Raw genomic sequence first — 23,702 nt, 5'->3', positions numbered from 1 at the left:
ACAAGAACATCAAGAGCTCCAGTGTTGGGGATAATCGTATTCTTCCCTGTATTCTGCATAGCCATAATAGTAATAATACAGTTTACAAAATGTCTTCACATCTGAGCTAAAGCATATAGCAGTGCAGAGTCAGACAGCAGCTTTCACACAGTGCTATCACGCCCCTACAAGGCATTTGAAAGTATGCGGGGAGGTTTTCAGTTGTCACAATGACTGGGGTACTTCAGGCATTCAGTGTTCAGGCATAAGAGATGCTAAACATCTTGTGAGGTCTGAGGGAATATGGAGTATGACAGTAATATGGAAAGAGGTGTTGTGGGTTTTGAACTGGAATCTCCTTGACACTCAGAGAAGTATCAATAAATTTGAGAACTGCTTTTAAAGGACTTTGCTTTCCGGATGGTATTCCCTTCCACTCAACACTGGGCAGAGTGGATTTTGATTCTGAACAAATACGTAAACTTCCCATCCACAGGTTATGCTCTTTGACTATCTGAGCAGCTGCCTAGGGTGCATGCTTCCCTCCCAACTTCTACAGTTACTTGCTGCCTACCAAGCTTCTTGGAGAACTTCTCCTTCATGTGTGGAACAATGACAAAGAGGCTGTGTAGAATTGAGAGGAAAACTTCCATCAAGGCTGGGTGAGTGGCCTGCTCCAAGTGCCTCTGAAAAGAACCAGGGGGGAAAACACAGCTCACCAGAATGAGCCTCTCAAGAAAAATCATTAGCAAAACTGTCATCAAATCTAAAACAGTAGACTAAACCCTTTCATCAGAAGGAAACCTGAAGTCACAAGCCTATATCCAAGGCTTATGATCCATCACTTAATAATGTAAGATACTTTACCTCTCCAGGCCTCTGTAACAAAAAGAGTAAAACAGGAGAAACAAGTTCTGCCTCCCAGAAACAAATGAGATCTGATGTGTGAGAAGTACTTCCTAAACGATAATGCAGAGTGACACACATTTCTATTACTAGAGCCACAGTAATAATAATACAGTTTACAAACTGCTTCACATTTATTTTTGATGTGATCTTTGAACAGTCAAGAGACAGCCTGATGTAGTAGACAGAGCTCTGGATTAAGAGTAGAGCTCTGCACAAATCCACTATTTGCCCTTGGGTCATTCCCCTCCTCTCCTCTGCACCCAATCCTTTTCAGGGTCTCAGTTCCCTATCTGTAAAGATCTGGCACCTCAGAGACATGATTCTTAAAAATATCGTTTCTTTGGTTTTTAACAAAGTTTCTAAAAAATAAAATTAGAAAATATATAAAGGATGAAATACAGAAAAGTGCAAAGCAAGAATAACAACTCTATGCTCTAGTTCTAGATCTAGCTCTAACACTTCATAAATCTAGGAGAAAGACAGAGCAGATGAGGAGGACATCAATGTGAATTGCCTAAGTGTTGTTACTGTTTGTGTGTGCCAGTCAGGGCTGCAACGCATGGCTCCTGACAGTTACCGGCCTGAAGACCCTGGCATGCTGGCTCACAGGCCTCTTCAAGGAACAGCCATCCTGACTAACAGGGACTCTTCAAAGGCTCAGAGGATGTCCAAACCTCAAACAGGACAGGACTCACTCAGTGTCAGTTGGACAGTCAACAGCACTGGATCCAGATCTTCCTACCACTTCCATCTCAAGTCAGCTCAAAATGAAGCTCTTCCAGACCAGGTCTCTCTTCAGAGTGACCACCTCTCCTTATACAGAACATATATGTGTTTCAGTCTGGATCACAGACATTCACCACTGCTCTTTACTATGCAGGACACGTGCGTTCAAATCTCAGTACCGTCATGCACTTGCTTTATAACTGTAAGAACATGACAATATCGTTTTTAAATTGGGGAAAATTATAGCCCTGGTTGGTGTGGTTCAGTGGTTGGAGCATTGGCCTGTGCACCGAAGGTGACAGGTTTGATTCCGGGTCAAGGGCATGTGCCTGGGTTGCAGGTTCAACCTCTGGCCCTGGTTGGGGTACATGCAGGAGGCAACCAATAAATGTGTCTTCCTCACATTGATATTTCTCTCTCTCTCCCTCCCTCTCTCTCCTCCTTCCTCCTTCCTTCCCTTCTACTCTCTCTAAAAATCAATGGAAAAAATAGCATCCTTGGGTGAGGATTAATAATAAATAAATAAACACATAAATAAATAAATAAATAAATAAATAAATAAATAAATAAATAAATAAATAAATGGAAATTATAGCACCCATCTCACAGGGTCACTGGGATGATCAAATTAGGTAATGAATATAAGGCATTTATCACCCCATAAACACTACCTATTTATTTTATTATTACTGCTCTCTACTTTTCTCAAGAGGTATCTATTAGTGTAACAATGAAACACTGCACTTTGTTTTTAAAACCAAAGGAAAAATGGCTGCGAGAACCACCCTGCTGAGAAGCTCAGAAGGTCCAGCTGAGTAGTCACTGCCTCATGTCTCTAGGCCTGGCTCACTCTCAAATTCTTCTCCTCCTCAAGCTTCATTCTGTCTGCGACTCAGGGAACCTACCATCACCATGGGGATACAAAGGGAGTCGCAGGCCCTGAGAAGAAATTCTGAGAAGTCCTCCAAGGTGTCTTCCTTCTCGGCACTGGGAGCTGTGAATGGATTCTCCTGGGCTGAAGGGTCACTCTGGAATTCCACAGCCAACCTGAGAAATCAGTGTGTGAGTATATCCCTACTACCTATGTAACATAAAGGTTAGAAGCATCCTCCTCAAAGAGGGAGGGCCTGGTCCTTGGCTGCCTCTCCAAATTCGTGCTCCCCACCTTCTCTCTGATAATAAATGACTCTTCCACCATAGTACAGGTACTTCCCTGAACATACCATCATGTTTGCTGTTTCACATCTCTTTGCCTTTACACACACTGCTCTCTCTACCTGAAATGCCTTCCCGTGGATCTGTAAAAATCTAATGAATTCCACATATATACACAAAACAGTCTCTTCCCAAGAGACTATGAGCTCCTTGTGGGCAGTAGCTAACCTGACTTGTCTTTCAACTTCCACTACCTAGCGCCAGGCTTGAGACACAGTAGATATTAACAAAACACTGTAAATGTGAACTGAATTAATCCAACAAGCATTCAGTGAACACCTATAGGGCTAGGTTATTTGGGAAAAGGAACAAAGCTGAATGAGACAAACCTCATTACACAGTAACACAAATGTCACCAGAAGGGAAGCTCTAGAAACCTCCCACTCTAGCTACATGTCCTCAAACCTCCTCCACACATCATCTCCACACCCACACATATCCCCAACCCCTACCCCAACCAAAGTCCTCTCACTATGCAGCAAATCATCAGAAATCAAGTGTTGCTTCTAGAACTTCATCCTTTGTCTGATTCCTTTCCAAGCCCACCCTCCATACTACTATTTCAGACCAGAGGGCCCCTCACCTGCAGGCATTTCTAAATCCCTCCAGAGTGCTGAGGAGAAACTTTCCCCTTCGAAGAATGGCCTTCTCCAAATCTCTACTCGAGGCATGGCCCTGAGGTGAGGAGGAGAGAGGGGAACCTATTGGTCAAGTACCTACTCTGTGTTCCAGTCTGTACCCAGAGGACTACAGACCTCTTCCTCTCACACTGAAATCTGGCATTGCTATATACCTAACATTATCCAGGGAATCTTGGTTATATCCTCACAAATCTAGACATCTAATAGCTCCTTTAAAAGATGGTAGGAGGGCCCAGCTGGCATGGCTCAGCAGTTGAGCATTGACCTATGATTCAGAAGATCGCGGTTTAATTCCCAGTCAGGGCACATGCCCGGGTTACAGTCTCGATCCCCAACAAGGGGTGTACAGGAGGCAGCCGATCAATGACTCATCATTGATGTTTCTATCTCTCTCTCTCCCTCTCCCTTCCTCTCTCTGAAAATCAATAAAAATATGTATTTTTTTTAAATGGTAGAAGGGGGAACCTTAATCATCTGTTTCCCTGTGAGCCACAGGACTGGCTCTTGTCCAGAAAGCTGTCACGTGCTGGTGGACATTGGCCTAATTGGCTGTAATGCCCACATTAACTGCTTCAAAACATACAGAAGTTCCCGACTCTATTAGGTATGAAGAACTTAATTTCCAAAGTTAATCTTGAAAGACATAATCAGTGTTCACATTAACAATATCTTTTAATGGACCATTAAAAGCCAACAATTCAATACATTGCACATCGGTCAAATTCTTTTTAAGATTCTAATAAATCCAGCCTTAAATAATATTGTGAGCATGTTTACCATATCTGCTTGCATAATATAAAAGACAAAGTGTATAGTAGGCTTGGGTACAGAAACCCTGGGACTTACTATCCAAAATCAGGTACTTCTAGTTTTGAACTTTACAGAAAAATTATTTAACCCTGTGGCTTCAGTTTCCTAATCTGTAAAAATAAAAACAGCAATTTTTAAGCCTCACAGCACTGTAGTTAGGGGGAAAGATAAACATCTCACTACAGGTGTAGTGGCATACAAAGGTAAGGTAATTATCTCCTAAAAACACATTACAGCATGATCTCCAGACCCAGTTCACTAACCAGGGACCTCCTGCTCAGCGGAGTCTGGGAGAAATCAGCACACCGGTTCAGTATGGCTTCAAGCAACGATCGCAGCTCCCTGTACTGTACGGGTGGAGCACTCTGGTGGTCCTTCCTGCACCCAGAGAGATAAAGGCAGGCTTAGCAAGGTAAGGGCACTCCAAGATATCCTCAGGTTCTCGGGCAATGGTGGACAATGTGGTTGATGAGAACACAGGTCCAGGATCTGCTCTGATAAAAGTCCTTGCCCCAGCACTTATCTAGCTGCATAACTGTGCACATTCCTCTAACCCTACTTCCTCATCTATTGAATGAGAGTTTGTACTCTCCTCAGATAATTATTCTAAGATCAAATCACATAATGTATGCCAAGCACTTAGTAGTATGCTTAATAGATAGTAAGTCCTTATAAATGATAACTATGGCTATGATTATTGTATTAAAGATACAGTGGGTTTTCTCACTGAGAAGGGCCTCCTGGTGAAAGAAGTACTATCTAGAACCAAAGGTGCATCTAGAGATGTAAATGGTCACTGTTCAAATAAATGATAAGCTCTTCTTGGGGAAGAGGGGTCAAATTCGCTGTTAACTTAAGGAGGAAAAACTGGATCCATAGGTAAATGTTATCAGGACCTAGATTTTTATTTCAGTATAAGAAATAACTTTCTAAGAGTCAAAACTCTATAGAGGTAGAGGGGATTCTCTAGGAAGAAGTAAGCTCCCTATTCTTGGGATTATAAGCAGAGACTAAAAACTACTTTTGGAGATTCAATCATTGTGTGTGTGGGGGCAAATGTGAAAAGCAACATTTAGGGTCCATTTGAACCCTCATACTCTATAGACTCAGAGAAGCAAGGGTCACTGACTGGTCTAATTGTGAGCTCCAAGAAGCCAAGGACCAGTTCCATCTTTTTGCTTTACCTCAATAGGGCTAGATACATTGTAAGTTGGTGCTAAATTAAAAAATATGTTAAATGAGTGAATGACTACTTGGCAGGGTATAAGGTAGCAGTACTGATTTCCTAGGGATGCTGTAATAAATTATCACCAACTGCATGGCTTAAAACAACATAAATTTATTCTTCCATAGTTCTGGTGGCTGTAAGTTTTGAAATCAAGGTGCTGGCTCCCTCTAAAGGCTCCAGGAAGAATCCTGCCTTGCTTCTTGTAGTTGCCAGCAATCCTTGTCATTGGTAGCTGCATAATTCGAATTTCTGCCTCTGTCTTCACATGGCCATCTTCCCTCTGTCTGTGTCTGTCACTGTATGTCCAAGTCCTCCTCTCCTTATAAGGTCACCAATCATTGGATTTAGGAGCCCACACTGTATGACCTCATCTTAACTCATTTTAGAGGGATGCTATTCAACCCAGTGCACTAAGGGAAACCTATGTTAACCTTCATCTCTTGGCCTTTTTTGAACACTGAGAGTAATCTGTTCAGCCTTCTAACAGGCATTCAGTCTACAGTTAAGGCTTGATTTCTCCTTTCCTTCTTCATTTCTGGCTCTGGTTCCACCATCTTTAAATTCTTTTCAGCAATTCTCACTCCTTATTCCTTGTTCCAGTTGGGCTTCCCAGAGACCCACTGAACCACTCCACTTCAGAGAGACCATCTCAGTAAACCGTCTGGAAAATTAAGGTCAAAAGTAAATAGTCTAAGGATTAATAACCAGCCCCCTACCCACCAATCTCTACAATTCTGACTCAACCAGCTTTCTGGATTCTTCTTGTACAACTCCCCTTCACACAACTACTGGCCACACTGGCTACTATACTCTCAGTAACCCCTACACTTTCCCACCAACATGTTCTGGCTAAATCTGGTCCTTCCACAAATCTAAATCTCTCTCATCCCTCATAGCTCAGCTCAAATGCCACTTCTTGCCTGAAAGGCGCTACCAGCCCCATAACGCCGATCTCCTGGGAGACTTCCAGTTCTGCATGTGCACCTCTGATTGACACTGATCTTGCTCTATGCTTTATTACCCTGCTGGTTTACTCATCCCACCCTCACTGGGATTCAGGCCCCAATTTAGAGATTCAAATCTAGGAAAGGACAAAGAGGGGAAAAGAGACAGATGGGAGTCACTGTAATGTAAATGCTATTTTTTGTTTCAAGTTTTAGAACCAACCTAGAGTCAAATCACAAAGACTTAGCTATGGTTAAAGAAGAGAGTATAAATATGAACAATCTTTACAATGTAAAATTAAAGGTACAACTGACTGACACTGAGAAGTGGGAGAAAGGGAGGAAAGGGGAAAGGAAGAGTTGGGATGCTAATATACTCAGCTAACCAAGTAGGGAGTCAAAAGATACTGCTTTGAGTGGAGGGAACAAAAATACAAGTTTGAAGTATATTATTTAAAGGTTTGAAGATATTAAATACTATCTAGCAAAAATGCTAGGGAAATGTAGAGAAGACAAAATAATGTGAGCTAAATCTTGGTCTTTCTTACTGGCAAATCAATAAATAATGTCCTAAATTGACAAATAAAGAAACAGCATTATAAGAATATTGTTTACATGTAGGTTATTAATTACCAGCACTAACCAAAATGTGTTAAAATTAGTTTCATTTAAGAAGTGAGGACAGCCCAGCTGGTGTGGCTCAGCAGTTGAGCATCAATCTATGATCCAGGAGATCATGGTTCGATTCCTGGTCAGGGCACATGCCTGGGTTTTGGGCTTGATCCCCAGCAGGGAGCATGCAGGAGGCAGCCAATCAATGACAACTCTCTCATCATTGATGTTTCTCTCTCTCTCTCCCTCCCCCTTCCTCTCTCTGAAGTCAATAAAGATATATTAAAAAAAAAAAGTGAGGACAGAGAACTGTCCCATTTCATTGTAAACCTTATGTATATTTTATTTTTTAATGTATTACTTTGTTAAATTTTTAAAAGTGAAAACATGGAAACAAAATAAAAGTTACGACATAAATAAATATGAGTTTCCTCCTCCAGTATTTTTTTCTAAGACATCAAGCATCTTGCTAAGAAATAATTTCCCATCTTGACCCCAGGATCTCTTAGTCCCGTCATCCATTTTCACACAGCCTTCATTCATACACTGACTACCTATTAGGAGCAAGGCATATAACAGTGAAAAAAATGACATTGTCCCTGATCTCTTAAAGATTATCTTATAGTTGAGGGCAGACAAAAAAAAAAAGAATAAACAAAAACCACCAAGTGTTTCATAGGTGCTATAACAGCCCTAACCAGTCAGCTAGGAAAGGATGCTCTGAATGAGACTTGAATGATGGAAAGAAGCCAGTCATGCAAAGAATTAACAGAAGAGTGTTTTAGGCAGAAGGAATAATTAGTAGAAAGGAAGTGGGGGGAAAGTCTAGACTAAAACAAAAGACAGATTTTAAAAGTTACATCCATGAAATAAATACAAAATAAAAATGCTATTAAAAACATGCAGAGCCCTAGGGTTTGGCTCAGTGGTTAGAGTGTTAGCCTGCAGACTAAAAGGTCCCAGGTTCAATTCCTGCCAAGGGCACGTCCTCAGTTGCAAGCTCGATCCCCAGCCCTTGGGGCGCATGCAGGAGGCAACTAATCGATGAGTCTCTCACACATTGATGTTTCTTTCTCTCTTTTTCTCTCTCTCTCTCTTCCTTCCACTCTCTCTGAAAAGCAATGGAAAAAATGTCCTTGGGTGAGGATTTAAAAAAACAAAACAAAAAACATGCAGAGAACTGGAAAGAACTCCTCCAAATTAAAAATATAAAAGCAGAGGAGTTACTCGTTTTCCTGGGTCTCTCCCATGTATACAGAAGGTGTGCATGTTACTAAACTTGGTTTTCCTCCTGCTAATCTTTCTCATGTCAATTTGATTAGACCAGCCTGAAAAACCTTGAAAGGCAAAGTAAAATTTTTCTTTCTGGACAGTTTTGGCAAGTAAGCCAGAAGAACTAACTGGCTGGGACACTGCTAGCTACCGGAAACTATAGCAGCTGAGAATTCTGTGATGTCTGACAAAATGTTGCCAAGAGGAAAAAAAGGTTGCCTATTATGCATATCAGTGGAATTTGATGGAAAGAGATAGGCATGTCTCTGGAGTTGTTACTATGCTCAAAGGGTTTGGAGAACATTGATTAAAGATTTTCCTGATTGATGAAAAATAACACAGTTATGCTCATCAACCCCAGCTAGAAGGGTATGCAGTGTACTATATAGCATTCAGCATATTATGTAGTGCGTAATACAAATTAAAACAAAACAAAACAAATATGAAAGCAGAAATAAAACACCCAGTAGAAGGGTTGAAAGATAAAATCAAGAAAATCTCCCAGAAACTAGTACATTATGACAAAAAGATGAAAAACTGTCATAACACAAAGAAAATTAGATGACCAATCCAGGATGGCCAACATCTGAATAGCAGTTCCAAAGAGAGAAAATAGAGTATCCGTAGGAAAAACATTCAAGAAAATTTCACTGACAAGCAGCCCCTGGAAATTGCCCTGGCCTTGACCTGGTCCTCAGGTACATGGAGGTGAAAAGTTCTCTCACCTCAAAAAGGCAGAAGTAGCCTTCATTGCCTCCATGGCCACCTCCAGCACAGGGCTGCTTACTGCCTCTTGGAGAGCACGGCCAGCATCTCTGCACATGGCTGAGCTTGTGAACAGCTTGATTTCCTCTGGCTGCCTAAGAAACAGTAAATGAGCAACAAATAAGTGAACTTCGCTGACCCCACCAGGAACAAATCCTTCCCTTCTTCCCTTCCCTAGTCTGGCCCCTACAGACCTGCCGCTCCACTGCTTTGCTCACCTAGTCAGGATCTCAGCAAATAGCAGCACGCCCTGCTTGTGCAGCTCTGTGTTGTTCATCCTCAGGCTTCCCTGTAGGCTCCTCACCACCGACTCGATCCCTACCTCAAAATAACATGGCAGAGACAGGGATCAGAGAGTGGTAGTTCCTTCACTGCCTGCCCAGGAGAGGTGAGAGGCTCTACACAGCACATATTTGTTAGCAGCCTTCGTGGAGGGGCCGTGACAAGGTTGAGCTGATAGAACAAGATTGTGAGATCTTGAGGGCAGGCCCTTATTGAACTTATCTGTCTCCCTGAAACCCAGCACAAGCCAAAGCACAGGCCCTAGCACTTGAAGTATTTAGTGAATACTTACTGACTGAGCTGCACCTTCTCCACTAGAGTCTCCTATTCCTCCTCAAAGATTCACATTGGAACTTCACTCCTCAGGAAGCCTTCCCTGATCCACTCAGGCAGAGCTATGGGCCTTCCCTGAGCTCCCACATCTCCTGTACTTTCCTCTAGCAGAGCCTTAATCAGCTTGCTTATATTTTTCTCCCTTTCCAGAGGACAGAGACCATGTTATATGCATCTCTAAATATCCAGGTCCTAGTCTGGTACCTGGCATAGAATAGGAATGCACAATAAAAATGAATGATTGAATGTGCCCAGTCTAAAAGTCCCAGACAATTGCTTCCTCCCCTCACCAGGAAGAGAAGGGACAGTTTTGAGAAACTTTAAAAGGAGGAATCAGCAAAACTTAGGGACTAGCTAAATGGACAGATACCTGGAGCACAGGAAAGTACTGAATCCAAGGTTGGCTAATGTTGTTCTTAAGGTGCAATTGGAATTCATTTAGTGGCTAACAGGAGTGCCCCTCTCTTGCTAAACATATATACTTCTGCTAATCAGTGAAGAGCAGAACTGTTTGGATATTACTGCTTAGATCTGGTAATGAGTTTGGGCTGATGGCAATGATCAGAACCAGCATGCTCCTCCAAGATGCACGTTAGTCCCTCATCACTGCTGTGGCTACCCAACTTCAAGTGCTGTCCACCCAACCCAGAGCGAGTATAGGACCCCCACTACCAACCATACACCGTGTGGCACTTGGAAAAGAAGAGTGGCTCCTCTGCCAGGAGTATCAAGCAGTTGTAGCTGGACCAGATAAGCGCTTCGCTGGAAGAAGAAAGATGCTCAAAGAGGAACTCTGGTGAGGACAGGGAAAGAAAACAATAAATGACTGCTATGTAATCATGGTCCCTTAACCAATGCTAGGGCCTTGGATTTACTCAGCATCTCACACCTGTTACTTTATCCTTGAGACATGATCATTAATTTAGAGATAAGCCTGAAAAATGCCCTTAGGGTTATGGTCTAACCTCAGGAGAAACTGAGACCTGGAGAGAGGTATTATTAGTGGTAGAGGTGGGGCTAGAATTCAGATCCCCTAATTCTCAGGATGGGCAAGGAGCATGGCGCAGAGAAAAGAGTTTTTAAAAACAGAAAACTGTTCTCTGCCTATGACTAGCCTTGATGATTTAATGCAGCTATTTCCCTTCTTTGATCCTCAGTTTCTTTATCCATAAAAAGAAAAGATGAGGACCTAAACGTGGCAACATTTATAAGGCACCTTAGGGATATTTCCTGGCTCATAAGAAGCCCTTGAAAAACATTAATTCCCTTTGCCTCCCTGACCCATGGGTCTTGCCACCCCCCCACACTAGGCGTTTATTCCTAGACAGTCAAACAAAATGACAAAGATCAGTAATAAACTGCTCAAGGTCATATAAGAAATCTGTAGCAAGAGAATTCAGATATCATGAAACCTACTTCCATGAGTCTGTCATGTATAACTGAACCTGCCACCAACCCGCCCCTCCAATATGCATTATCACAGAAACCCACCAAGACTGCTGCTACTGCTCACTCAAGGGTCTCCAGTGAGAACTCTAGGGTCCTTGGAGGAAAAGGTTAGAAGGAACCCTCTACCTGGGATGTCAGCATGAATGAAAGCCAGGGCATGCTTCGCTGGAGAGTGGACCAGCACCGCAGTTATACAGTGGGCACTGGCCACCTGCAGAATCTCATCTCTGGAAAGGAGGAGCTGGAGAAACAGGAAGCAGAAAGTGTCACAGTTACACCACTGACAGGATCAGAGGGAAGCAGCCTGAAAGCCTCAGGGCAGGAGCCTAACTGTCTCTGAATCCCTACTGCGCTACCAGTCACCAGGCATGAGGATGGTGCACAGGGAGGGCACTTATGGATTATAGAAAGGAGTCTCTATGAACAGCAGCAGGCGAGAAATAGAACAATAGAACACAGTGGCACTCAAAGAACACTAACACCATCACCAAGAAGGGATCAGGCCTTCACTGACAAAAGTACTTTCACAGCCCTCATCTGGTTTTGATGGTTACAATAAGCCTGGGACATAACAAAAGAAGCTTCTACTATGAGCCTAACTTTACAGTGTGCAGAAAGAAGTTAACATAGAAGCCTGAGACTCTTAACCTATCAGGAGTCCCTATAACGCTTTCAGAAATCAAGGAAGAGTTAGTGCAACCACAGATTTTAAGTGTAGTAGAAACGGGCCTTTTGGGGGGAAATGATGAGTAGAACATCTGTCACAAGACAAAGGAGAGTATGTCTGATTTTAGAGCTTCAAAAGGAAAAAGTCACACTCATGTCTGGTAGAGATGCACCTGAGGGCTGCATGCTCAAACCCATCTGCCATGTTAGACTTAAAAATGGACACATAAGAAGTCTGTTAGTATGCAAAGGAGTTTCTTGATATTAATCTCTATCTTGTTCTCTTTTATATAGGAAATGGCATGTGTGTGTGTGTGTTTTAAGACACTACAGATGTAAGGCAAACCATTATTTCATGTACTACTAAAAAAGAGCAAAGTTAAACTATGACACACCACCGGTAACATGTCTCCCAGCTTCAGAGCTGTTAAGATGGTGGGGGAAAATATGTGTCTTACAAAAATGATATATAACCATTAAGCGAAACAATGATTCTTGGTTTAAAGTATGTATTCCTTGTAAGTCGTATTGAGAAACACTCCAACCCTACATTTCCATCATAAACAAAATTAATTTTTAAAAAGCTATCTTTAAAAAAATCCTAATTACTTATCATGACCTTTTAGGACTTGCATGACTTTCTCTGCTTGATCTCTATCTAGCCTCATCGTGAGCCTTCCCTTCACCCCCCAGCCACCTCATCCCACTGGCCTCTACCTGTTTCTGGAACACATCAAGCATTTATCTTCCTCTGGTTTTACTTGCTCTTCTACTTGAAATTCTTTTCTGCCTGATCTTCATATCACTAGCTTATTTTCTTTCTTTCTTTTCAGCTTCATGAAGGTATAACTGATCACTGGATTACTTTAATTCTTCAAGAGTCAGCTCAACCCTTGAGAGGCCCTGCTGACTGCTCAACCTGTAGAAGGCATTCTCTGCTATCTCATCCATTTCCCTTATAGCACTCATCACAACCCACAATTACTTTGCTTGTTTTTGCATTTATTTGTTTATTATCTGTCTCTCTCACTACATTGTGAATGGGCAAGAAACTCATTTATTTACACACCATGATATTCCCAGTGCCTTACATAGTGACCGACAGATCACATTAGTGCTCAGTATGTATTTGATTAATGAATGAATCAATGTTGCAAGCAGGAACATTGACAATATATTCCCAGGGACCTAAATTTTGGGAGAATAAGTTAATTATCAGCCAAAAGCAGGAAGGACTATCTAGCATTACACTATGACAAAAACACCAGAATGGAGGTATAAGGATACGTGCCCATCTTACCTTTATTTTAAATTTTTGATATTTTGTACATCATGAATTTTTTGCATTAACTTTAGTCTTTTAAAATATTACATTAAAATATTACTTATCTTGATTTCTGAGTTTTTTATCACCCTCTCAAATTTTGCACCTAAGGCAAGTGTCTCACTCACCTCACTCTAGTCCCAACCTTGCTGGCTGCTGTACTAAAATAAAATGCTGATCATCCAAAATTGCCAATGGAAGGACAGTCTCCACATACAGATGGAGACTGGGACCTCTAAACCAAAAATACTATCTCTACAAAGTTCTTTCCCCCTAGAGAAGCGCTCTCTGATCTCTGTCCCTGCCACCATCGTGCTGCCTCGGTGCACTATGAGGACAAAAGATCTTGTGCCCCTGCTGGGCCCCGGATCAAATGTTCTAACTACATATTACCATGAACACTAAAATGGCAACAGCAAAATGAACACAGAAAAGAACCTGTCAGGAGATTTTTTTTTGGTTCGGAGACACAGGTCTTGATCTTCAGGTATCACAGGCCTTGTGTGGAACATTCTAGAGGCACCCCAGGGAAACAAGAGCGAACAGTTTGCTCTGGCTTTTTAACACCTAACTCACCTATCCTCAACTGTCCCTTTCCCACTTCTGACTAGGGCTCCTCTTCTTTCCTGCAGGAGTCCCACAGTCTGGTCAATCAATGATATTCCTGCCTGTAGATAAGGATTGTAGCCCTGCCAAGCCCTGTGCTGAGCACTTCAGAGACAGCCAGCCAAAGTCAGGTCCCAACCTAAAGAAGATCCCAGTTGATCAACCACAATATGGTGAAGTAAGCACTGTGACAGAGGGGCACATTCTACCTAAAGAAACCAGGGTGACAGGATGACAGGGGAGCCCTACAGGCCTTGAAGGCTGAATCAGAGATCAACAGACAATAAAGGGGGAAAAGATTTAAGGGGAAAGGCTTTAAAGGCAAAGAGGAAGAGCATCTGCACAGCTAGACAGGATGTTCTAGCATATACAGGACCAGGGAGAAGTTGCATATGGCTGGAGCATTGGGTTGTGGAGTGGAAAAAACAGGTAAGTAAGGCTGAAAGGATAAACAGGGTCCAGAGAAAGAGGGCTCTAGGTACCACACTGAGATGCTTGAGTTTTATCCCTAAAACAACTGAGGTAGCTTTGTTTCTGTTGTGGCATGTATTCTTCATTCCCAGGCAGCCCGGATGTGAAGGGAAGGTGCAATATATAAGAATTCACAAGTGAAAAAAATGTCCTTTGTGTCTTCTAACAGCATGTTGTTTGGGTAGTAAGAAAACACTCTGTAAATCCTAGACAGAAGGAATGGTAGATAAGGGCAAGATCCAGGAGGCTTTGGGTTCCCTTGTTATTGAACCTAGAGACTGGGAATCACAAGACAAGGACCTTTTTGAGCACCAAAGGCAGTGAGGTCTCTCCTGGTGGCCCCTCCACACCGTCTGTACTTTCTGCCAGTGCTGACTTGTTCATGATCATGGACACAAAGAGGTCATACTTCAGCAGCTGCCTCAGCAAACCTGGAGAACAAAGGGGTTGGAAAATCAGGCAAGAGGAGCAAAAGTACCAGAGTATACCTAAGGGAGCTCCTCAGACAGCCCCTGAGACTTCATGTCTCTGAAGATATACCTAAGTATTTTATTCTTTTTAATGCTATTGTAAATGGGATTGTTTTCTCAATTTCTTTTTCAGATAGTTTGTTGTATGTGGAAGCACAACTGATTTTGTATCCTGCAATTTTACTGAATTCATTTACTAGTTTAACAGTTTTTTTGGTGAAGTTTTTGGGATTTTCTATATATTAAAATTATAGTATTATTTTAAATAGAATCCCTCCCTTTTCTGTGCACCCTCCATAATAGCACTTACCACGCTGGACTCTAATTGTCCACATCTGGACTATGAGCTTCCTCAGAACAGAGCTTGGGTTTGATCATTTTTATGACCCCAGAGCCCAGCACAGAGCCTGGCCCAGAATGAATGCTCACAGTGTTTGGCTAGACTGTTCATAACAAAGTTCTTGGCCCAAACTGTGAAAAGAAACTATTGTCACCCACAGACTATGCTTTTCCCTGTAACTCCTGCCCAAGGAGCCTCAAATAACAAGCAAAGAAACCTGGACATCACCCTGGGGGCTAGAGGAAGCCATAGATGATTTTCCAAATAGGAAACCGACAGGATGGAAGCTGTGTAGTGTGACGATTAACTTGGCAGCAAGTGCAGGATGCGCCAGGATAAGAGTGAAGATTGGAAACAGAATATTGCTGTCCCATTTTCTTTCCTCTTCTCCTTCCAAACGCAGCATTCTTAAGATGCCATGCCAACTCTATGCATCTTTCACAGTCTGTGCATCTTATCTCCCAAACCCATGGCTTTGCAAAGCAGCAAACTTCCCCACCAGTAGAGAGCCAATATCTCAAGTCCTCAAGCAAAACCTCAAACACTTTCTCTCTGTTTTCTCTGCAGTCTCATGTTTTACCCAAGCAATTGATCTGTAGCTCCTTTGTCTGGGCACCATCCAGCGTGGAAAGGAAGACAGGGCACAGCTTCTCCCGGAAATGGCCTGAAAGCATCTCAGCTGCCGCTGGTGAAGAGTACAGCTTCCCATAGAGGTAACAGACAGAAGCTTGCACCCCCTCACTGGGGTATACTAAACCTCTCAACAAATGCTCCATCAGTTCACCTGTCCAGAAAACAACCAAGGGGCCAGAGGAACAGCACAATGTCAACTACTATATGAAACTATAAATATTGCCCTCAGTGGGGTAGCAATGGTAATCCCCAACAATCTCTCACAATAAATTATTTCTGGGCACTTAAGCAAAGGTGAAAACTAAGGTTTCAAGAAGTCAAATAATTTACCTTTGGGTAAATCCTCTGTGAGGTATTTATTTGCATTTTACTGATAGAAAAGAGTGCTTCTATATTTCAGAATTAATTCCTTCTTCCACCCAAAAGGAAGATTCATACTAGGTACTTCATTAGTTTGTTTTAAAATAGTGAATAGAAATGCCCAAGACCAGAGTCGAGAAGCACTTTCTCAAATTGGCCAATATAGAGCACATTTGCAGATGGAAAACCAAAGCTTAGAGAAGAAAAGTAATGAAGATGTATACAGTGAATGGACCATCCAGATAGATGTGTGATCAAAGCAGGTGAAAGGGAAGCGGAAGTTCTTCCTCAGAGGTCACTCACGGTGCTCCATTACAAGCTTGTCTGCCAAAGCAGGGATGGCATCCACCAACTTGCCGAGAAGGGTCAGGGTGGCCAGGCTGCCTCGCATTGAGGGCATGTTACAGAGCTACAGAAAGTGAACATACTCCACTCTATAAATTAGGGTCAGGACAAAGCCCCCACCAAAATTTATCTTGCCCTATCCACACCAAAGCCCATATTGTGCATGTCCCTCACCACTATCAGTAATCAGCCTCTTTAGCTAAGTGTCTATCTCCCCTATTGGGCTGGGAAGCTCCAGGGGAAAGATTCCTTTCAGTTGGCAACATCATAAAGACAGAATTCTGGCTCAGTGTAAAAAAAATTTTTATTATTATCATTATTATAGCTACTATTATGGAACACTCTATATGTTTCGTACTTTACAGGGAAAGTCAATAGTATATATTTCACCTTTTCTATTGACTAACTGTAGCACCTTAAGTAAGACTCTTAACTCCACTTGTGGGAAATGATAATAGTACCAACTTCATAGGGTTGTTGGGAGGACTGAATGAGATATTGCATGTAAAGCACCTAAATCAGTGCCTAGCATATAGAAAGTGCTCATAGTGTTTAGTGGCATTATCATCATAAGTATTGATATATATACTTATAAATCTAATCTAATATATTAATCACATGCAGAGTAATTATAATGACATGATACTTTAATATAATTTATAATCAAATGTTGCTCTTGATGGTGTTAAGATAAACATTTGTCTTCCTTTGCAAAAAAAAGTGATTCTGATCATTCCAAAATCTTAAACACAATACAAAAGCTGCTTGTGTAATTGAAATCTTTCACTAAACTGGAGAAGGCAGGTTAAACATACCCACTCAGTGCTTACCTTAGATGCTGATAAAAGCAAATGCCTTCAGTACAAAATAGTGTATACAATTCAAAAGAAATAAAAATACTAAGCCAAGAGACAGTGAATGTATTTCCTTGATACATTCATCAAGGAAATCTGTATTGTATTTAGAAGGACAGAGAGAATGGCCATGGGATGATTATGCCAGAAACATGGGACTTCACCACATGGAGGTAGCATTTGGGAGATTGAAAGGGGAAGGTGGGAAGCTGCAAAAAGTACTAGGGCAGGATCAGAAGACCCAGGCCCTAGCTCTGGCTCTGCCACTGACTCAGTTACCTCAGGCAAGTCCCTTTTCCTCTCTGGATTTTAATCTCCCATCTATCCAAAGGGTTGGCCCTGCTCTTATATCAGAGGATCCAGAGGGGTACTCAAGAACTCACAGCTATTTACTGACCTCTTTGTGGCACTCATCCAGCAGGCAATGAATCGTTTGCTCCAATTTCAGCTGAGTTGTAAGCTGGATAAGAACTGAGCAGACATAATAGCATTACTAATCAAAAGACATCCCAGAGTTCACCTTTTATAGCCCTTCTACTCAAAGTCATTTGATTGTGCTAATTAGTATTAGTCTTTTCTGTCTCCCCCATTAAACCATGTGTGCACATCCAAACCAAAGAATTTCTGGCTTCTTCTTCATTGTTTTACATCAGTGGTTCACAACTAGGTGCACATTAGAATCACCTAGGAAAGTTTAAAAAAAAAAATACTAATGCCCAAGAGAAATTTAAATCAGAATCTCTAGAGAAAGAAACTAATCACCTGGATAGTTTTAAAGCTCCCCAGGTAAGTCTATTGTGAAACCGAGGTTGAAAACTACTATTTTATATTCTCTCTACTTTTTTCCTTCCTCAGAATTTGCTCCTTCATATACTAGAAAACAGAATTATGAGTGGGTTCTTTTGCCAGTAACTGCCAACAATATTACATCTCAATCCCAAACCTACCCTTCTATACAATCATTTGTGATGCTTCTGCTGATGTTTGGGGAGGGGTAGAAAAGAGGCTGGCTCTACAAGTGTGGAAAAAGCTGCAAATGAAATTCAGCTGCTGCTATGGGAAGGCTGTACCACTTCCAGGGTAAAGAAGCATTCTAGCCCAGCCGGCATGGCTCGGTGGCTGAGCACTGACCCATGAACCATAGAGGTCATTGGTTCGATCCCCCAGTCGGGGCAGGCTCAATCCCCAGTAGGGGATGTGCAGGAGGCAGCTGATCAATGACTCTCATCATTGATGTTTCTATCTCTCTCTCCCTCTTCCTTCCTCTCTCTGAAATCAATAAAAACATATTTTTTTAAAAAATACAGTAGCATTCTATGATAACACAAAAAGGAAGAAAGCGGGAAGAAGCAAGTCCTTCTCCCTCTTGTTTTGCAGACTCCATCTAGGGACTACCACTTCAGTGAACTTCTTGGAGTCTGATGAGGGTTCTGCAAGCTATACGGGCACCAACCAGAAGTGAATGGCTTTAGGATTATAACCCCACTCAAGAGTGGCCTTGAGGAAAATAGTGAAATCACCCCTCCCCTGCCAGTGGTCAGAACTTCAAGTGATACATTTGTTTGTCCACAACCTCTAGATTGAGAGATGGTCAGAAGTACATACAGATCATGTTAACTTGTGATCTGTTCCAGCTGCTAGTAGTTACAGCTGCTGTGTGGCCGGCTGGTCACAGACCCAGCAGCAGCCAAGCAGCATCCTCTCCCTGAGTTTCACATATGACGTCCTTCCTCCAAACTTGTGGTTTTAGTAATTCCAACCTCTCCTTTTGTTTCCCCAACCCTAGGAGTGAAAGCTGCTTTATGAAACTGCTACCTCTGTGAAAACCTGATGTTCTATTTTTGTCTTCAGTTACTTAGTTAATAATTCTTCAAAGTTTTTTTTCTGTTCACATAACTTGTATGGTTTGTTTCCTGACTAGTCCTAACCAATACAGTTCTTGCTCTTTCTGCAAGAATCCTCCCACCCCAATGTTCATCTTCTTTCTTCTTGAGCCTTTTATAGGTAAATCCATGCACTTCCACAGCTAACCACCACCTATGTGCAGACAACTTCCAACCAACCAATATGTACAGAGTTTTGTACATCCTTGTAATAGCACTCACCAGCTCGTTATTTACCAGCCAACTCCTCTGCACTGTAAACTCTTAGAGGGCAGGACCATGTCTTATCCATCTAGTATCCCTAGTGTCTGATACAGTATTTGGCACAGAACAGAATGAATGACTGACAACTAATTGAGATTTCTTTATCTATATCTAAAATGGAGCATTTCATCAAGTTCTCAAGTAACCAGAGCTTCAATTCAGGCTGCTAATATCCCTAGCTTCAAATGCTAGGTACACGCAATTTTACCTTACCTTCAATACAGAGGTCTGCCATACACCCATCTTCCACACTGCATAACAGTCCTTAGAGGAGAGGGAGGTAAGAGGGGGATAGTTAATAGTTAAAAGAAAAACAAAACCGCAAAAGCACACTGTGAAGTCTATGACTGATAGCAGCTTTAAGCAATGTCTGAGCTATCCTCAGCACCAAACACCTAGATTTTCCATGACCCACTATGGCTTTAAAAGGATTAAAACAGTCAGTGTGGCACAGCATAAAAATTATGCACTCTGGCCCGGCGGGGTGTTGCTCAGCGGTTGAGCATTGACCTAGCATCCAGGAGATCGAGGTTCGATTCCCGGTCAGGGCAACATGCCCCGGGTTGCGGCCTCGATCCCCAGTCGGAGGCATGCAGGAGGCAGCCGATGAATGACTCTCTCATCATTGATTTCCATCTCTCTCTCTCCCTCTTCCTTCCTCTCACTGAGATCAATAAAGTTATTTTTAAAAAAATTGTGTGTTCTGGAGTCTATAATAGACCTGGGGTAAAATTCCAGTTCTGCTATGACCTCCCTGAGCCTTAGGGATCATCCTCTTTCCCTTAAAGTACTGTCTTGGCAGTTAAAATGGCTGAAAAGCCTCTAGCAGAGAAAAGCACTCAATACGGGCAAGGGCTCATTCCAAAGAACATTATAAATGTATTAAAAGAAGGGACATCTTAATACATCTCATTTTACACATGAAGAAACTAAAGCTCAAGAAAGGGGAAGTAACTCAATCAGGGTCACAGCCAGGTCAGCAGACTCCAGTCTGGACCTTCTGTTCCTGTTCGAAGACCATTTAAGACTAAAGTTTTTGAAAGATCACACATTTCCCATATTCATCCTCACATTTTAATCTCTTAGCTGTAATTACCATATAACACATCATGTGTCTTAGAAAGGTGACCATTTCTTCAACATTATAACAAAACAATTTGCTAATAAGTTAAACTGTTACTTCTCAAAAAGTCTAAATTATCTTCCCTAGACCATTTCTCCAAGACCCCAAAAACAAATATACATGCTATACGTGCAAAATTCATGCCAAGTTTCCTTTTTAATCTCACCAAAAAGCATGCTGATGAAGTGGATACAGACTCTCTGATCCTGAGCCACCAGCTGCATGACCAGGGAGGCGTGCCTCACAAGGACATCTCGGAAGCAGGACAGCACATGCTTCTTGCGCACCAACTTGGGGAATATGAAGAAAAATATTCAATAGCAACCAAGTCTCAGCCATTCTGAACCCAAACAACTGAAATTATATATACAATATATAACTATACAAACATAATTACAAGATGACACTGAAAGGATCATCTAATTTATGGTAAGAACATGTTTCCTGAAGGCAGTAAGGAAAAAGGTATCATTTACACACAGGAATTCATGTGTTCATACAGAGGATTATACATGATCGAAGGTTCCTAATACCCTGTATTTACATAGCACTTTACTGTTCCAAAATCACTCTTTTATCTACTTGCTCATTTAAGCCTAAGAAGTTAGCAAAGCAAGCAGAAACAGGTATCATTATAGTCATTTTAGAGATAAAAAGACTGAGGCTCAGAGGCTTGCCCAAGGACTCAAATCTAAGTCTCCAACCAGATCTTGTCAAAGGCCAGAGCCCTTTCAACTTCAACAGCCCAGCAGAGTGATACAGGGGGACCCTTCACGAGCCTTACAGTGGCAGGTAGAGGAAACGCATCCTTCCATTCAACGCAGACATAAACCTTCACACTCAATTCACCTAGTAGCTGTGCAAAGTGTTCAAGACAGTAACAAAAGTTAGGTCAAAAAAGGGGTGTGCACAGAGGATAGGACAGGAACATGAGTACAAGTCACTGCATTACCCCTTCAGTTGGCAAGAGGTGAAGCTAAAAAAAGTGTGTTCATTAAAAGGCGAAGTTGTATCTCGTATTGCTTCTAACCTGTGCTACTGCAAATCTGTTTTTCCTTCACCAGTTCCTCCTACATGATACATATTAAGCTAGCGACCTAAATGAGTCACTCAAAAAAAACAAAAAAACCTTGCCCAGCTGGGCGTGGCTCAGCGGTTGAGCATCGACCTAGGATCCAGGCAATACGGGCTCAATTCCCTGTCAGGGCACATGCCCGGGTTACGGGCTCAATCCCCAATGACACTCTCATCATTGACGTTTCTGTCTGTCTGTCTCTCTCCTTTCCTCTCTCTGAAATCAATAAAGATATATTAAAAACAAAACAAAACAAAAAAAACACCTCAATGACTCTCCTTCACCTGACAATCTGATTAAGTCTAAACTCCTTAGCTTGGATTCAAACTCTTCAAGGAATTGATCTTAACCGGGTTGTGCAATCTCAGCTTCCCTTCAAACACTCTAATTACTTCCCCAAACCCATCCTTGCTAATGCCTACCTCCTCAGATAAGATCGCCCCATCTCTTCTGGTCCAAACCTTACCCATCTTCTCAAGCCTAATTCAAATGCTTCCTCCTCTAAAAACCTTTCCTAATTTCCCTCCTTAACCCACACAGCGCTTGACCAGCTACCTCCATCTTGTAAATTCCCAGTCGTGTGTTCTCTTACTTTCTCCCCTTCCTCACTGCCCTTCATCTCTGTATCTCCAGGTCACCCACTGTCCAGGAACAACAGTCTCAGGACTTCTGGCCTCAGTGATATCTCAGATGTTACCAGCTAGCTCAGCAATTCTCAGCATAGTCTGGGTTCTCTGAGAATGCCCAAAGCCCTTCCAGGGGATCCGCCAGGTCAGAATTATTTTTATATAATACTAACATGCCATTCGCCTTTTTCCCTCTTATTCCCTCACAAGTGTACAGTGAAGCTTTTCAAATAATACACATGTGGTAACTGTCACCTGTGGTTCCTGCCACCACCGAGGCCCAGGCAGCCCTCTCCCCGCCTTTCCACCCTCAGGGATCCGAGGGGGCGAGGAGCCCCCGGCGCGCGCGCGTCCGGCCACGGGGCGAGCGGCGACTACAATGGAGGGAGCCTGGGCTCAGGCCAAATCCTGGCGACATGGAGAGAGGATGAGCATATGGCAGGGCAGCAGGGAGAGGAGGGGAAGGGAAGGCAGGGAGGTGTGCCTGGGAGTCTTGCTGGCCTCCTGGGGCCCCCAGATTTACTGAGCACCGGGACAGGCCCGCTTGAGGCACAGGGTTTGGGACGGGCGGCCCGAGGGGTGGCCGGGGGCTCAGGGGGGCAGGAAAATAGGCCGCAATGGCCGCCGAGGGACAGGCCTGTTTAGTGGGTGTAGTTAACCAGGCAGGTGGGCCCAGTTTAGTCACGAGGGAAGGTGCGTCCGGTTCAGGGGAGCTGGTCTGGCGAGGGGCAGCCCTGTCTCGTGAGGGAATAGGGGCGCGGGGCGCAGTTCGCACCGACACGCCGGGCTCCGGCAGCAGCTCCAGTACGCAGGCCAGGCAGAGGCGTGGGGGCACGGGCAGCAGCCAGCGCGGGTCGTGCCGGTAATGGGCCCTCTCGAACAGCACCGCGGCCTCCTCGTCCCTCCCTGGGCGGGAGGGGCCCGCCGCAGCCTCCCTCACAGCCATCTCTCCGCTCGCCGGCTACTGCGGCAGCACGTTTTCCCGCGCAGCTTGTGCGCAAGCGCACTTGAAAGAACCCGGCGGGGGAGAGGGGTAGTGCGCCTGCGCAAGGGCCGGAGCGCGTCCACCTGAGCCCAAAGCTTTGCTCCGATGGTCTGCGGGCCTCCTCACGTCGAAGGCTGGAAGGCATTTACAAAGAAGCTGTCAGTAGCCTGGGAAAAGGAGGCAAGCTATTTCTATTAAAAACTTAAATGAATGATTTCAGGGATTTTTATCTCAACAGTATTATTATTTTAAATTTACGTCACGCCTTTCTCTCAAAGAATCTCAGACGTTCCCCTCAAAATGTCCTTCACTGAGGGCTCCCCGGGACTTGAGACTTTGTGAGCTCACAAGGAACACTGGAGAAGAAAAATTTATTACGTTAAATATATTAACAGTAACACTCCAGCAATCTACAGGGATTTATTTAGCATCAAAATGCCCAGCAACTGGTTAGTGTCGAAGGAGGTAAGTTGAAGGGGTGTTTTCTACATTCAGAAGCAGTGTGACTGAGC

At 43.0% G+C, this 23,702-nt stretch overlaps 1 protein-coding gene across 1 annotated transcript in view; it reads right to left on the bottom strand.

Annotated features, from left to right (window-relative positions):
• Positions 1-23,151, bottom strand: part of MEI1 (meiotic double-stranded break formation protein 1) — a gene marked incomplete at both ends in the record, with an annotated part of 62,026 nt that extends 38,875 nt beyond the window's left edge. Inside the window, 15 exons of the mRNA XM_081124467.1 lie at positions 554-665; positions 2,520-2,661; positions 3,413-3,504; positions 4,544-4,658; positions 9,062-9,196; positions 9,320-9,419; positions 10,393-10,509; positions 11,292-11,406; positions 14,533-14,663; positions 15,623-15,826; positions 16,339-16,444; positions 17,632-17,705; positions 19,595-19,645; positions 20,671-20,794; positions 22,981-23,151. Of these exons, the coding sequence (XP_080980593.1) occupies positions 554-665; positions 2,520-2,661; positions 3,413-3,504; positions 4,544-4,658; positions 9,062-9,196; positions 9,320-9,419; positions 10,393-10,509; positions 11,292-11,406; positions 14,533-14,663; positions 15,623-15,826; positions 16,339-16,444; positions 17,632-17,705; positions 19,595-19,645; positions 20,671-20,794; positions 22,981-23,151 (1,789 nt within the window). The remainder of the gene's footprint in view (positions 1-553; positions 666-2,519; positions 2,662-3,412; positions 3,505-4,543; positions 4,659-9,061; positions 9,197-9,319; positions 9,420-10,392; positions 10,510-11,291; positions 11,407-14,532; positions 14,664-15,622; positions 15,827-16,338; positions 16,445-17,631; positions 17,706-19,594; positions 19,646-20,670; positions 20,795-22,980) is intronic.
• Between the last annotated feature and the right edge of the window lie 551 nt (positions 23,152-23,702).

The sequence above is a fragment of the Miniopterus schreibersii genome (assembly GCF_964146895.1).
Source record: "Miniopterus schreibersii genome assembly, chromosome: 2".
In the NCBI taxonomy this organism is placed as follows: Eukaryota; Metazoa; Chordata; class Mammalia; order Chiroptera; family Miniopteridae; genus Miniopterus; species Miniopterus schreibersii.
Note: the sequence above shows the minus strand (reverse complement) of the source record. Positions and strands in the feature narration are given on the sequence as shown.